At 47.9% G+C, this 15,920-nt stretch overlaps 1 protein-coding gene across 1 annotated transcript; it reads left to right on the plus strand.

The window, feature by feature from the left end:
* Positions 1-221: 221 nt before the first annotated feature.
* On the plus strand, positions 222-12,429 carry Avpr1b (arginine vasopressin receptor 1B). Its single transcript, XM_004663530.2, has 2 exons — positions 222-1,164; positions 12,107-12,429. Exons 1-2 carry the CDS (start codon positions 222-224, stop codon positions 12,427-12,429), a joined length of 1,266 nt encoding a protein of 421 aa, XP_004663587.2.
* The last annotated feature ends 3,491 nt before the right edge of the window (positions 12,430-15,920 follow it).

Genomic DNA, 15,920 nt, shown 5'->3' on the forward strand with positions numbered 1-15,920 from the left:
AATCTCAGTTCTGTTTCCTCTTTCCTTATTTCACTCTTCTCCCATATTTCTGCCCCCCCGAACTTTTCCCACCTAGTTCCAAGTCTTCTATCGGCCATCCCCACCTTTCTTTTTCTCCACTTGGAAACCTTTCTCCCATTCCATCTGATCCATCAAACTCGCCCCGTCCTTCCATCCTTTCCTCCCAACCGCCCTTCCCCGACCCCCAGCGAATGGTGACCATGGATTCTGAGCCTTCTTGGACTGCCATCCCCTCCTCTGGGGTCACCTCCCTCTCTGCCCCCAATGCCACGACCATCTGGCTAGGCAGGGACGAGGAGCTGGCTAAGCTGGAAATTGGCATCCTGGCTACTGTCCTGATGCTGGCCACGGTGGGCAATGTGTCCGTGATGTTGATGCTGGGCCGCCAGGGCCGCAAGCGCTCCCGCATGCACCTGTTTGTGCTGCACCTGGCCTTGACTGACCTGGGGGTGGCGCTCTTCCAGGTACTGCCACAGCTGCTCTGGGACATTACCTACCGCTTCCAGGGCCCTGACCTCCTCTGCCGGGCTGTCAAGTACCTGCAGGTGCTCAGTATGTTTGCCTCCACCTACATGCTGCTGGCCATGACACTGGACCGCTACCTGGCCGTCTGTCACCCTCTGCGCAGCCTCCAGCAGCCCAGCCAGTCCACCTATCCTCTCATTGCTGTGCCCTGGCTGCTGGCTGCCATTTTCAGCCTCCCTCAAATTTTCATTTTTTCCTTACGTGAGGTGATCCAGGGCTCAGGCGTGCTGGACTGCTGGGCAGATTTCCACTTTCCCTGGGGGCCACGGGCCTACATCACCTGGACCACCATGGCCATCTTTGTCCTGCCTGTGGTCATGCTCACGGCCTGCTACAGCCTCATCTGCTACGAGATCTGCAAGAACCTTAAAGTCAAGACACAGGCTGGGAAGGAGGAAGGAAGGGGCTGGAGGACTTGGGACAAGCCCTCACCTTCTGCCCCAGCTGCAGCCACCCGGGGGCTACCGTCTCGGGTCAGCAGCACCAGCACCATCTCTCGGGCCAAGATCCGAACCGTGAAGATGACCTTTGTCATTGTCCTGGCCTACATTGCTTGCTGGGCACCCTTCTTCAGTGTCCAGATGTGGTCTGTATGGGACGAGAACGCCCCTGATGAAGGTAAGTATGTGGCTTATGTGGAGCGGCGCATAGAAAAGAGCACTGGCCGGAGTCCTGGAGGGCTAGCGTAGGGTTACAATGCTTCCCATGGCCAGGAAAATGCTAGTGAATGGAGTAGTTAGGAAAGTTGGTGCTGGTTTGTTTTGGAGCACACTGCTGCTCTAATAGAACGCTGGATGCGGAATATAAAACAGTCTGCACTTGCTGTTCTGGAGGCTGGAAAGGCCAAGGATGAGTGACTGCCTGCTCAAGGTTTTCTTTCAGATGGGCACTCTCAAGATTCCTAAGGTGGGGCAGGGCATCATGTCTTGAAGGCACTCCTGAATGTTGGTCAAGTCGGCTTTTACAATGAACATGCTTGTATGGTACCAAACATTTCCCTGATAACTTACCTATTCGTCCATGAGCTCCCACCTGGAAGTGCCATTAGCACATGACTTTGGGAATTCTATTTCCACTACACAAATTCTAGGGACAAACATTCAAGCCATAGCACTGCCCCATGTGAAAAGGGACAGCTGCAACTCCTACCCAAGCCTACAGATGCTACGTGAATATCAATTATGTGAAACCTCTCCGTTTCTAAGTTTTGGTAACCATTTTTGCTAATGAAAAAATAACTTTTGGCAGATTTACCAGGCCAACTTCCAGTTTGCTACATGGGCTTTAGGATCATAGACTGACAGAGCTGACAGGGATTTTCAAATAATCTGATCCAGAGTGACAACTTGTGGTGCTAGAACTTTCTTTAAAATATACATAAATACACATACATCCATAATCTATCTATCTATCTATCTCTATCTATCTAACTATCTAAAATACAGAGAGTGTGAGAGACAGAGAATGAATGAGAGTGAGGAAATGGGCACACCAGGGCCTCCTGCCACTGTAAACAAATTCCAGATGCATGTGTCACTTTGTACATCTGGCTTTACGTAGGTATTGGGGAATCAAACCCAGGCCACCAGGCTTTGCTAGCAAGCACCTTTACCTGCTGAGCCATCTTTCTAGCCCTGAATTTTTTATGTGAACTAAAAATAACTTGCACCTATGTTTCTGTGCATATGTGCATGCACACCAGAACCTCTTGTCACTGCTGACACCAGACACTTGCACCACTTTTTGCTTGTGACTTACATGGGTGGCTTGGGCACTGAACCCCAGACTGCCAGGCTTTATAACAAAGTGCCTTTAACCACTGTGCCATCGTGGTGAAGAGTACAGCCTAGGTCTTCCATCTCCCTGAGTTTTTCTTCAAACCCATGCCTTGCCATAGCCCTGGTTCTTATTTTTTTTTTAACAACATTTTAAATTATTATTTATTTATTTATTTGAGAGTGACAGAGAGAGAAAGAGGCGGATAGAGAGCGAAAGAGAGAATGGGCGCGCCAGGGCTACCAGCCACTGCAAACGAACTCCAGATGTGTGCGCCCCCTTGTGCATCTGGCTAACGTGGGTCCTGGGGAATTGAGCCTCGAACCGGGGTCCTTAGGCTTCACGGGCAAGTGCTTAACCATTATGCCATCTCTCCAGCCCTTAACAACGTTTTAATTTATTTATTTGCAAGGAGAAAGACAGAATGAGGCCCCTTTAACTGCCAAGCTATCTCTCCAGCCCCAGCCCTGATTCTTAATGTACCTTTATAAGGAGAGAAGCCTTCCTCCTACATAAACAAAACAAAACAAAACAAAATGAGATCCTTCAAGAGGACTGAGTTACAAAAGGTACCTGAGAGACCTTGCTCTCGTCATTTTTCTGGGTTGATACAGACAACAGCTTTCAGACACTGAAGGTGGCTTAGGCTGACTTTGAAATTCACTACGTAGTCCAGGTTGATCCGCACCCACCACCTGGGAACTGAGATTACAGGTAGGGACCCCATGCTCAGCTCCATATCTCTTCTTACCTATTCTTTTGAGATCAGTCTGGAAAGGGGGTATTTGCAAATTCTGTAAGCAATAAAATACTAAGTCCAACCCCAGAGAAAACCATTGGGACTCTCTGCTACAGCTCAGGATGGACTAGGTGGAAGGGAGGCTTCCTAATGCTAAACATGTGAGTCTGAATGTGACCGTGGGCTGACTTTCTCTCCACATCTGACTCACTTGGGGCTCAGAAAGGTAAAACAACTGGTCCAAAATGCCACTGCTAGTAGGAGATAGAGCCAGGACTTGAATCAAGATTTTTATGACACGCTGTCCTCCTAACACTTACAGGCTGGCCAATGTCATTGGTGGCAAGGTGGTCATTTGCCCTTTATCTTATTTTATTTTTTTATTAGTTTTGTACTCAGTGAATACAGTCAAGTTAGTACCATTGTTCGCCTCCTCCCTGACCAACCCCCTCTGCAGGGACCCCTCTTGTTGTGGAATATGGGTCATGCTTTGTGGGGTGAGCCGTCAGTTATTGCCCTTTATTGAGGAACCTGTGAGAAGATGGGATCCCGTCTTACTCATCATCCAGCACAGCCTTTTTTACCTATCTCCCTGCAGAACCTACCACCATCATGAGCCTTTCTCCAGTGCCTCACCTGTGGGGAGTGATACGCCACTGACTGAGGCAGGAGCCCAGGAATGATGTGCTGTCTCTGAAAAACAACACCCTATGGGCTGAGATTTACTACTCAAAAAGTACTTACTTGTTCATTAACCCAACGCCTTCACTGTGCCTGGCTCAAGGAGCTTAACCAAAAGACGCTTCCTAAATCACAGAACTTGTCCATCGAGGCCTGGATGGCTTCAACTCCCTGTCTTTTTATCAAGTGTTCTCACCATGTCTTCTCTTCTCTTGTACCATGAGTGGCTATACCTAGAGCATACCCATGGGACGTGTTCATGAAGACCCAGGTGTCCCGAAGCTGTTACAGTGTGTGGTAGGGCGGGTCCATGAGCTAAGGCCTGGAGGGTGATAGTGGAAGCCCTGGCAGAGTGCAGCATCTCTGCTTTAGAGCTGGAAGACCTGGGTTGGTACAGCAGTGACTCACTGTGCTATCAACTCAGGAAGTTTATCTGTAAGCTTTGTTCCAGCTCTAACACTGCTTTCAAAGATTCTACAACCCCATGGGATAGAGAGATTGCTCAGTCATTAAGGTGCTTGCCTGCAAAGCCTAAGGATCAGAGTTCAATTCCCCAGTACCCACACAAAACCCGTTGCACAAGGTGGTGCATGTATCTGGAGTTTGATTAAAGTGGCTAGAGGTCCTGGTATGCCCATTCTCTCTCTTTTCCTATATGCCTCTTTCTCTCTTTCTCACTCTCAAATAGGTAAATAAATAAAATATTAAAAACCAATTCTACAACTCCATGAAGGACAAGCTGCCTCCATAAGCCACCTGCGTGGAAGCACAGTGGGCGTGGCAGGAGTGGGCCCATCCACCAGCCTTCCTGTCGGAGAGAAGTGTTTGGTTAGTGTGTAGAAAGCAATTCATATTTAGAAGAAATCTTATCAAAGTTTCGTACCCTCACATTTTGACTGTCTGAGAGAAGTTCGTTTTCTCCTGCAGGAGGGTGCATTCTCCGGGGACAGTTTGTTGGTCAGACTGAGACACAAGCGCTGCTCTGCAGTGAGAAGTGCTGATGTTCTGTACCTGGAAGCTTCCCGTATGCTGCACTTGGAGATAATGGCAGAGGGACCTCCAGGGCAGACAGCTTCCTCTCATTACCCTCCCAGGTCCTAAGCACAGGGCCCTGTCAGAGTCAGTAATCACCATCCGAGGATTAAATGACAGAATGAGTAGGACTGGAGCTGAGCGGTGAAGAGGTTACAGTCTGTAAGGCGTCGTGAAATGGTGACCTGAGATGTCCGCAGAGCTGGAACAGGGGCCCTGGGTGTGACTATTTTTTCTTTCTTTTTAAAAAATTCATTATGTACACAGTGTGTACACAGCCAGGTAGATACCACCGTTAGCCTCCTCCCTGTCTTCCCCCTTCCAAAGGGACCCTCCTCATTGGGGAATATGGGTCATGCATTGTGGGGTTAGCCATCAGTTATGAGTAAGAGGCAATGTCTCTGTGCTTAATGTCCCAACATGTGGCTCTAACAATCTGTCGGGCCCCTCTCCTGCAAAGTTCCCTGATCCATGTTGGGTTTGTTTTAGATCTACTTCAGTGATGAGGTCTTGGGAGCCTCTGTGTCTCTGGATCTTTGGTTTGGTAGGAGTTGAGTGTTCTCTGTGTCCATCTCCTTCACCCTTGTGCTGGTACCAGGTTCACCAAGAAAGCAGCACTCTTGCTCATTTCCCCAGTTACTATATGGTTTCAGCTGGGGCCCTGGTGAAGTACGATGGGCTGATTCTCCTCAGGTTCTGCAGATGTGACTATTGTCTTAATTGACATTGTCTTATCCTAGGTTTGCATCCATTAGGTCACAGCTTGAACTGTGGATTGCAACCCCATGTGGGTTTATGTAACTGAACGTGAACATAGGGAAAAATAGCAACAGAGACCGGTTTTTGCATGTGTAATAACCAAAGCTCACTTCAAAGCCAAGTGTATAACAAATTGAAGGTGTGTCTTGCAGTGTTTACTTGCCTGTGTTACCATGTGAAACTTCACTGTAGCCTTAGTTCTGAGCCACACAGGCCATCATGCCATTCAGCACCAGCAAATACGGCCCCAAACACCTCAGCTCCGACTCAGGGCGAATGTGCACTAGGAATCGCAGTGTTTTCACTACCTGCATACCTACCTACCTACATACATACATACATATACACATACATACATACATCCATACACACACATATACATACATACATAGATTTCTACTCTTCTAGGAACATAGTGGTTTGATTATGATAACAATGACTTCTTTCATAGAAAAATCAACACACACTTGGGGATCTTGGAAAGTCTTTTGGGAAAAGGACTAAGGGAAAGGATGACAGTGGACAGACTAGACAGTTACAACTCTAGACCAAGATCCTGCCCTATCAAGGGACCCCAGTGCATCACCTTGTCTGGAGAGTAAAGCCAAGCAGGGCAGGGAGAGGGGGGTGAGGCTTCACTGAACTCGGATCAGAGCATGAGGGGTTAGCAGACTTGCTGAAGGGCCTGGCCTTGATATCTACTGCACAAGATATTCCTCTGTGATGTAGTGAATGCACTGCATTGGTTGAAATAAATCCCTCACACAGTCAGGCACATGTAGGAATGGGGTGAGGATTGCTTACAAAAGGATGTAGCTACAAGACGGCTGGAGCTGTCCATGTGAGAGTTGACTGGGCTAAAGGAAGACAGATGACTGTCTTTGGAGTGATAAACTCTGTGTCAGGAATCTGCACACCTTGCTGCTGGGCGCTGTGGCTCAGAGGCCCTCACAAGGAAGCAGTTATGATGTCAGCTAGGGCTCTAGTCACTTGAAGGTTCATCCGAGTGAAGATCTACTTCCAAGCCCACGTACGTGGCTGCTGGCAGGCAGGCCTCAGCACATAGGCTGACCAAGGGCATCAGCTGTTTGCTATGAAGGCATCCACTGGGCTAATGGTAGCATGGCAGCTGACTTGCCCCTTGGTGAAGGAGTTTCAGAGGTTTCAGTCCAAGGTCTACTGGGTCTATGGCTTTGGGCCTGAGGTGAGTTAGAATAATGTGGTGACCAGGGCATGGGTTAGAGAACGCTCTCCAGCAAAGAGACTCAAAGCAAAGACAGTATTTTCCTACTGCCACTCCTCAGCATATATCAGATAGGCATAACTTTGGATTATATTGTGTTGACATGTCTGATTTAAAAAATCACTGTTGAATTGTTGACTTTAAATCATTAAATGAGTTTTGGCTTGTGATGAGAGCAGAATTTCTAACAATTATTTTTTGGGTTTTTTTTTTTTTTGAGGTAGGGTCTCACTGTAGCCCAGGATGACCTGGAATTCACTGTGTAGTCTCAGGGTGGCCTCGAACTCATGGTGGTCCTCCTACCTCTGCCTCTTGAGTACTGGAATTAAAGGCATGTGTCACCACACCCGGCTTCCAATAATTTTATTTTTTTAAACTTTTTTGTTTTATGTTTATTTATTTGAAAGTGACAGATAGAGAAAGAGGCACACACAGAGAAAGAATGGGCGCTCCAGGGCCTCCAGCCACTGCATACAAACTCCAGATGCATGTGCCCCCTTGTGCATCTGGCTAATGTGGGTCCTGGGGAATCGAGCCTTGAATCAGGGTCCTTAGGCTTCACAGGCAAGCACTTAACCGCTGAGCCATCTCTCCAGCCCGCAATAATTTTTATTTTTATTTTTTAATTTTTTGGTTTTTTGAGGTAGGGTCTCACTGTAGCCCAGGCTGACCTGAAATGCACTACGTAGTCTCAGGCTGGCCTTGAACTCACCACAACCCTCCTACCTCTCCTCCCGAGTGCTGGGATTAAAGGCGTGCACCACTACGCCTGGATTACAATAATTTTTATTTATTCATTTATTTATTTTCCATTTTTTTAGGTAGGGTCTTGCTCTAGCCAAGGCTGACCTGGAATTCACTATGTAGTCTCAGGGTGGCCTTGAACTCACAGCGATCCTCCTACCTCTGCCTCCCGAGTGCTGGGATCAAAGGCTTGTGCCACCACGCCCAGCTATTTTTATTTTTTATTTATTTATATTTTTTTTTTTGTTTTTCAAGGCAGGGTCTCACTCTAGCCCAGGTTGACCTAAAATGCACTATGTAGTCTCAGGGTGGCCTTGAACTAACTGCAGTCCTCCCACCTCTGTCTTCCGAGTGCTGGGATTCAAGGCGTGTGCCACAACTTCTGCCATTTATAGTCCATATTTGTGTAAAACAGTACTCTCAGCGTTGACAAGTGTAAAATTAATCAAGCCAGGGCCTGGGGTGATAGCTCAGTGGCTAAGGGCACTTGCTGCCTAAGTATGAGGGCCTCTCTGCCATCTGCCAGAGAGTGCCAAGTTTGACTCCCCAGAACCCATATAAAAAGCTAGACATGGCCACACCAGTCTGTGAGGGGTGGGTATCCAGAGACTAGAGAATAGCTGGAGATTGCTGATGAATAGCAGCTCTGGGTTGAGGGAGAGAACCCATCTCAAGCAAGGAAATATATGGATGAATGAGAGAACATCGACGTTCTCCTCTGGCCTCCACCTGCCTGTCCAAGGGTGAGCACATCTGCACATACATGTAAATACATCACACATCACATCACACATATGCTCTACATACATGTGCGTGCACATGCATAAGCACAAATATATACACATGTATCATGTCAGGCATGGTGGCTCACACTTAAAATCCCAGCACTTGGGAAGTTGGGGGAGGTGGATTGCCATGAGTTCAAGGTCAACCTGAGCTACACAGTGAGTTTTGGACAGCCTGGGCTATAAAGTGAGATCATGTCTCTAAAACAAAACAAAAAAAATGGGGCTGGAGAGATGGCTTAGCAGTTAAGGTGCTTGCCTGTGAAGCCTAAGGATCCAGGTTCGATTCCCCGGTACCCAAGTAAGCCAGATGCACAAGATAATTCATGAGTCTAGAGTTAGTGTGCAGTGGCTGGAGACACTGGTGTGCTCCTTTGCTCCTTCTATCTGCATCTCTCTCTCAAATAAGTAAATAAATAAAATATTTGTTTAAATGTTTAAGGGCTGGAGAGATGGCTTAAGGTTAATGGTTAAGGCACTTGTCTGTGAAGCCTAAGGACCTATGCTCAACTCCCCAGATCCCACATAAGCCAGACACCCAAGGTGATACATGTACAAGGTCATTCATGCACACAAGGTGGCACATGCATCTGGATTTTGATTGTAGTGGCTGATGACCTGGCAATGCCAATTCTGTTTCTCTCTCTCTCTCTTGCTTTATCTCTCTATATATAATTTTAAAAAGTTTAATAAACATTGATCAACCATGAGAAACTTTGAAAATGTTTATGTCTTCACAGTATCTAATATTCAGTTAAAATTTAATTATTTATGTAAAAATAGACAAATGCATCAATCTCACTGGTATTTTGGTCTTTAATAAATGGTAAAATTATGCATACCAGGTAATTGTTGTAAGATAAATTTCAATGGTAGCTAGAGAGGATCAGAAAATCTGCACTATACTTTCAGTAATGAATGTCTAAAGAGCAGAGAAAGAGAGAGGGGCCAGACAGAAGGTCCAAGGCAGCTGCAGAGGGAGGATGAGATACACTGGGAAAATCCTCTCTTCTGGACCTCAGTACTTGACCAGAGCCTCCATGGGGCACCATTTTAGAAAGACCACTGTTGCATCAGTGGCTTGGTGGAAGACCTGTGAACTACATGCTTGGGAAATTCAGAGCAAGCAAAACACTGCTAGACCATGGGCATGAAACTTTGAATGAGGACCACATGGTATTCATGTGGTAGAAACCTGGTCGGAGTCAGTCTTCAGGGGGTCTTAGACCCAAGCTCCAAGATGTGTGCAGGACATCAGGAAGGATCCCACAGAGACAGGGCCAGACATTCACAACCAGACTCCACTCAGAGGTGAGTGTGATCTGTGACCTCATCTGCCAAGGACTGCCCAGGTCTGGGAGCAACATTTGCAACTCGATCCCTGAAGGTCCTCTCAGCGGTATGACTAGCTAGTATCTGTGACCTGACATGGACATTGGCATCGCATAGGAATGCCCAGGCTTCCAGGAGCTGGGGAAGGAGTGCCAAGAGACCAAAACCAGCAATCAGGCTAAGTTGCTTTCACACACTATTATCCCCATCCAGCTCACTTGCCTCCACATTTATTCCTGCTTTGTTCAACATGCAATGTCAATTTAGCCCTGTTCTTTCTCCCTTTCCCTTCCTTCCTTCCTTTCTCCCTCCCTCTTCTCCTCCCTCCCTCCCTCCCTCCCTACCTACCTTTTTTCATTTCTTTCTTTCCTTCTTTTACTTTTTTCTTTCTTTTCCCATTCCTTTCTGTTTTCATTTTCCTTTCCCAAAGAATGTAGCCTGGCCTGGTTTACAGTTTTTGTGTCTCAGCTTCCTGAGAGCCAGGGACTGTTTAAGGTCAGTTGATTGTAATTACCTCTCTCTCTTCATTCTATCTTTAGCCAAAACTGCCTCATCTCCCTCACATTTGTCCCTATTGCCTCCCTATTATATACATCCCTGTTTTCTACTTTTCCTCTCTTAGCCCATTATTAATCACTTACCCTATTGTTTCCCTTTCCCTTCATACTTGCACTTCCTACTCCAGTAGCACATGCAGTACTCGGGGCTTCTTAGCTCCTAAAATAATCAGCACTTGCCAGGTGTGATGGCGCACGCCTTTAATCCTAGCACTCGGGAGGCAGAGGTAGGGGGATTGCCATGAGTTCAAGGCCACCCAGAGACGGCAGAGGGAATTCCAAGTCAGCCTGCGCTAGAGTGAGACTCTAATTAGAAAAAAAAACAAAACAAAACAGCAAAACCAGAAACAAAATCAGTGCTTAAGGGGTCACTTTTTGCATGTGTGTGTGTATGTAAGGTGATGTAGTAGGACATTGTGTGTATGTGTGTGTTGCATGCACCTTGCGGTGTCTACGCACTCAGCTGCAGCCAGCTGCGCTCACCTGCAGTGGCAGGAGAGGCACCACCTGGTATCCTGCTTCATCGCTCTCCTGCTGCTCTCAGTGTTTTCCCCTGAGCGCATGAGTCTCTGGTCTCTGTTCTCCTGGGAGTCTGGGGGTCACAGATGCAGGTGGCAGCTTTTTATGTAGGTCTTGAGGACTTGGAGTGGTCTCTCAGGTCTTCATGCTTGCACGGGAAATGCTCTTAACTGCTGAGCCATTTCTCCAGCCCGGGGTCATTGGTTTTGATTAGACTATTACTTTATTTTCACAGTGAGTCTCCCCTTTGAGAAATGATTGATTTTGCCGACGGTAACCTACTTTCAGGGGAGGGCTGGGGATCAGCTTGCTAGAACAGAAGAAAAATGACACCCAATCCTATCACAACCTAGTTCTCTGGAGCGTTGTCCTTACTGCAAGAAAATACTTCAATACTTCACTTAAAAAAAAATTCAACCAACAAGCTAACCCCAATTGGACAAGTTCCAACACAAAAACAAGGAACATGAAAAACCAAGGCAACATGACTCCTACAAAAATCACTTGATCCCGCAGTAATGATCTCCAATAAGAGTGAATTAGGTGAAATCTCAGATAAAGAATTCAAAAGAATGATTATATGTATGTTCAAAGACACCATAGAGGACACAAACAAACTAAATGGGGGTATGGTGGCTTACTCCTATAATCCCAGCACATGGGAGGCTGAGGTAGAAGAATCATCATGAGCTCAGGGCCAGCCTGGGCTACAGGGTGAGTTTCAGGCTAGCCTGCAGTACAAAGTGAAGCTTGTCAAAGAAAAGGAAAAGGAGGGCTGGAGAGATGGCTTAGCAGTTAAGTGCTTGCCCATGAAGCCTAAGGACCCTGGTTCAAGGCTCGATTCCCCAGGACCCACGTTAGCCAGATGCACAAGGGGGCACACGCATCTAGAGTTTGTTTGCAGTGGCTGGAGGCCCTGGTGTGCCCATTCTCTCTCTCTCTCCCTCTCTCTCTCTGCCTCTTTCTCTGTCACTCATAAATAAAAATAAAAAAAGAAGAAAAAAAGAAAAGGAAAAGGAGGAAGAAGAGAAGGAGGAGGAAGAGGAGGGGAAGTTTTACAGTAGGCGATTCAAAGTCTAGATTTTAGAGCAAAATTGGTTTCTGCTATTTGGGCCTGTTCTATCCCAGTGTTTTTCCTTCTAATTCAACTTGAAGCAAGCCTCAGCTCTGATACTCACCCTATAGTTATAAAACAAAAACCGGGAAGGTGGAACTCTCAGATTAGGGATCCCAGGTCAAGTTCTAACTGTGCTTCCCTCTCACTGGAGAACCCCAGGAGAATCTCCTCTTCCCCGGCACTTTACTTCTTCACCTATGTACTGGAGGCCAGTCTCTGCCCCACGTCTCTCTGAGCTGTCATTCTAAGGCGTTTGGTGTGTTTGTGTCTTGGCAGACTCCACCAATGTGGCTTTCACCATCTCCATGCTTTTGGGCAACCTCAGCAGCTGCTGCAACCCCTGGATCTACATGGGTTTCAACAGTCACCTGCTACCACCCCCCCTGCGTCACCTTGCCAGCTGCAGGGGGCCTCAGCCCCGAATGCACAGGCAGCTCTCCAATGGCAGCCTCTCCAGCCGTCACACCACGCTGCTGATCCACTCCAGTGGCTCACCCACCCTCTGCCTCAGCCTCCACGAGAAGCCTGGACCTGCAGAGTCCTTGAAGGACCTAGAGCAGGTGGATGGCGAAGCCACCACGGAGACCAGCATCTTTTAGAGAAGGCTCCATGGGACGTAGCTCTGCCCATCTCAAGCACTGAGGGGGAGGTCAGGGTAAAGAGGTCAGAAGAGCTCCCCCTCGGAGGCCCAGCTGCAACCTAGTGTGTGAGGATTGCCCTCATTCTCTCCTGATCTCAGTTGCAGGAAGCCAGGAGAATCACATTCCCTGATCCTGCCGTATTCTCAGGGTGCTGTGAACCCAGGTGGTGGACCTAGTACCACAACAAGCCCTGTCATCTCAGATGCTAGTCTCATGCCTTGGCCGCCTGTCCCCTTTCAAACCCAAGGGGCACATCCCAGAGCAGCCAGGAAGGGACAGAGTGGCGGATTATTAGAAAAGTGAATGGGCGCGTGGGGCTTTGCTTGCCGTGCCCATCTGTCCACAGAAGCAAGACAGGCGGATGGCAATGTGGAACTTGGTTCAGCAGTAGGGATGCTGCAATTGCTAGCTACCTTTCCCCCCCCCCGTCTTGCCCTGCCACTGGGGGGTACAGGGCAGAGTACAGTGTACTCCGTGGGGTGACTCACTGGGACTGGGAGTAAGAAGAAATAGGATAGGAAAAAAGAAATGAAAATGTTCATGATAAAAATTGGGAGCAGGGGTCTGGAGAGATGGCTCAGCAGTTAAACGTGCTTGTCTACAAAGCCTGTCCACTGGGGTTCAATTCCCCAGTACCCACGTAAAACCAAATGCACAAAATGGTATGGGAGTCTGGAGTTTGCAGTGGCAGAAGGCCCTGGTGTGCCCATATTCTCGCTCTCTCACTCCCTGTCTCTCAAATAAATAAATAAGAATATTTTAGAGTTTAAGAGCAGGAATAAGGAACCCTCAGAAGCATCCGGGGCTGGTTCCCTCCCTCCTTCTCACAAGGATCCAGCCTGCTCCTTCCTCTGGGGCTGAATGGAGTGGACCCCCTTAGAGGAGTGACGTGACCATGGCTCTGGGTACCCGCAGGCTCTGTAGACCTTCCTCTGCAGAGTGAGTGGATGCTGGGCTCAAGGCAGGAGCCGGGCTTTGACTCTCAGCTCTGTCTTGGGAAGCCACCTTCCCCCACTGAGCCTCAGCTTCCTGTCCCACATGGAGAGGGTCTCTAAGGCCTTTCCAGGCTCTAACCTCTGATTCTGGAATATTTCTTCATCAAGATCACTGGAAGATGGGAGAGGCACAAGCTGTGCAGCCCAGAGACTTGGCTATGAGTCTTGACCTCACCCTCTATCTTCCCATATGAACTCAGCGAGTTACCAGTGTCTCTGAGCAATATTGCCCTTATTTAGAGAACGGAACTAGCAATGCCACTTCGTTGGGAGAGGTACATGAGAATTCTCGAGCATAATGGCCTGGTTCCGGTTGTATCCGGTGAGGGACTCCCAAGGCCATGGTCCCAGGGGAGTCCATAATTCACGGAGGAAACGAGGAGCCCCAGGACCAAGGTCACCTAATGCTCCTTCCTAGTCTTTGCTTTGCCTTCAGTAGCACCCCATCTGCCTGTATTGTATTTCCTTTAGTGAACTGCACAAGGGGAATTTAGCTGTAGGGTGGTTTGGGGGACCCCACTGTTCTTCCCACAAAAAGGCTTCACTTGATCTTTTCCAGAAAGCTAGTTCTATAACAAGATCAATATGAAGTGACCAGACATTGGACCTTAGGGCCTTTGGAGCCCACTGTGGCATGCTCCTGAAACTAAGTTGGATCTTGCCTGGGTGTGTGAAGAACAGCCTTCGTAGGACCTTTAGGCAGTTCTCGTGGACAGTGTGGATCAGTGGAAGAGCCTTGGATGGGGGTAGGAGGAGCGTAGGAAGCAAGGGGTCTCTGTGGTCAATCCCATTTCTGACCCCAAATTCCAGGAGAAACCAAACAATGCTGTCTCTGGTCTGGACACATGTATAAACTGTGCCATCCTTATGCACTATGAAATACGGTATTTCAGTTCTTTAAAAACCTACATAGGATAAGCAGAGCGTGGTGGCACATGCCTTCAATCCCAGCGTTTGGGAGGCAGAGGCAGAGGTAGGAGGATCGCCATGAGTTTGAGGCCACCCTGAGGCTACATAACGAATTCCAGGTCATCCTGAGCAAGAGTGAAACTCTACCTTAGAAAAAGAAAGAAAGAAAGGGAGGGAGGGAGGGAGGGAGGGAGGGAGGGAGGGAGGGAGGAAGGAAGGAAGGAAGGAAGGAAGGAAGAAAGAAAGAAGGAAGGAAAGAAAGAAAGAAAGAGAGAGAGAGAAAGATCCCACAGAGGAAAACTGGACCTGGTGGCACAGGTCTGGAATCTCAGCTGCTCAGGAGACTGAAGCAGGAGATTTGTAAATTCAAGGCTGACATAGGCTACAGAGCAATGTCAAGGGCAGCCTAAGCAACTCAGCAAGACCTGTCTCAAAATAAAAAGTAAAAAAAGGGCTGAGTGCTAAGGTCAATCCCCAGTACAGCAAAAACAAAACCAAACCTACCCAGAGTCGGGCATGGTGGCACAAATCTACAACTCTAGTACCCGGGAATACAGGTGAAAGGACCGAGAATTCCAGGCCAGCCTGACCTACTGAGGGATACCTTGTCTCAAACAACAAAAAACCAAACAAAAACCACCCACGTAGAAGCAGGATGAGAGGGACAGGCAAGACAGAGAGAACAGTGGTATCGGGGGAGGGGAATCGGTCTATTATGAGGATTTCTCAAAATAGCTTTGTTGCTCTTTGGTATAGGCTAGTAATTTCTAAGATGATTATATTTGTGTCTTGTATATAAATAGATATTTTCTCTATCAAGGGACTATGGATTTCAACCCAGTCTGGAACTCAAAGTTGTAGTTGAATTTGGCTAATAAAATTGTTGAATTAACCAGGCAAATCTGAAGCATCATTATTCCGTATGGGCAGTGATAATGGACTGCACAAGGTAAAATTAAATATGATTTGGGGTGGCTAGGGTAGGGCTGGGGAGGGGGTCTGGTTACATAGTCATCTCCTGCTCCTGGAACAAGCGCAGTGTCCTGACGTTTGCCCTGGAGTCACGAGGTGGCAGTATGGAGCTGACATGCAGGCCCTCTGGGCCTGGCCTTGTCTGGCCTGGGCTGGGTGGAGCAGCTCTTGGCTAAGAATCAGGATGAAGCCTCTTCTCTGGGCAAATAAATACTGCTGTGATCCAGTGTATTCGTTCCATTCCTACTGGACAGTGTGAGGCAGCAACGACCCTCCCCTACTCCAAGGATAAGCTGGGAAAGCCAGGCAGGCTCTCAGCTTGAATACCCTACCCAACTTTCTCTGAAGTCCTGAAGACTGTTGACCAGTTCTCCTGAGACACCTGGACACGTGCTTCCTTCTCTCTCGGCGCACAGAGGATGTATTTGCAAAGGGAAAGAACAAGAGTTCTTAGGGATACGTGTGGGAATTCCTGCCTGGAGTGAAGACGTATGTGTGAGTGCCTGAGCGAGCAAGAATGACCTCAAAAACCAGATGAGCTAAAGTCATTTTATTGTGTGCAGTGACTTTGGG

The sequence above is a fragment of the Jaculus jaculus genome, chromosome 1, assembly GCF_020740685.1.
Source record: "Jaculus jaculus isolate mJacJac1 chromosome 1, mJacJac1.mat.Y.cur, whole genome shotgun sequence".
NCBI lineage: Eukaryota > Metazoa > Chordata > Mammalia > Rodentia > Dipodidae > Jaculus > Jaculus jaculus.

What these genes read in the sequence shown, in the direction of transcription:
- Avpr1b (XM_004663530.2), top strand. Translation starts at nt 222, where the DNA reads ATGGATTCTGAGCCTTCTTGGACTGCCATCCCCTCCTCTGGGGTCACC. An exon ending in CGAGAACGCCCCTGATGAAG is followed by an intron (nt 1,165 to 12,106) that starts GTAAGTATGTGG and finishes GTGTCTTGGCAG; the next exon opens with ACTCCACCAATGTGGCTTTC.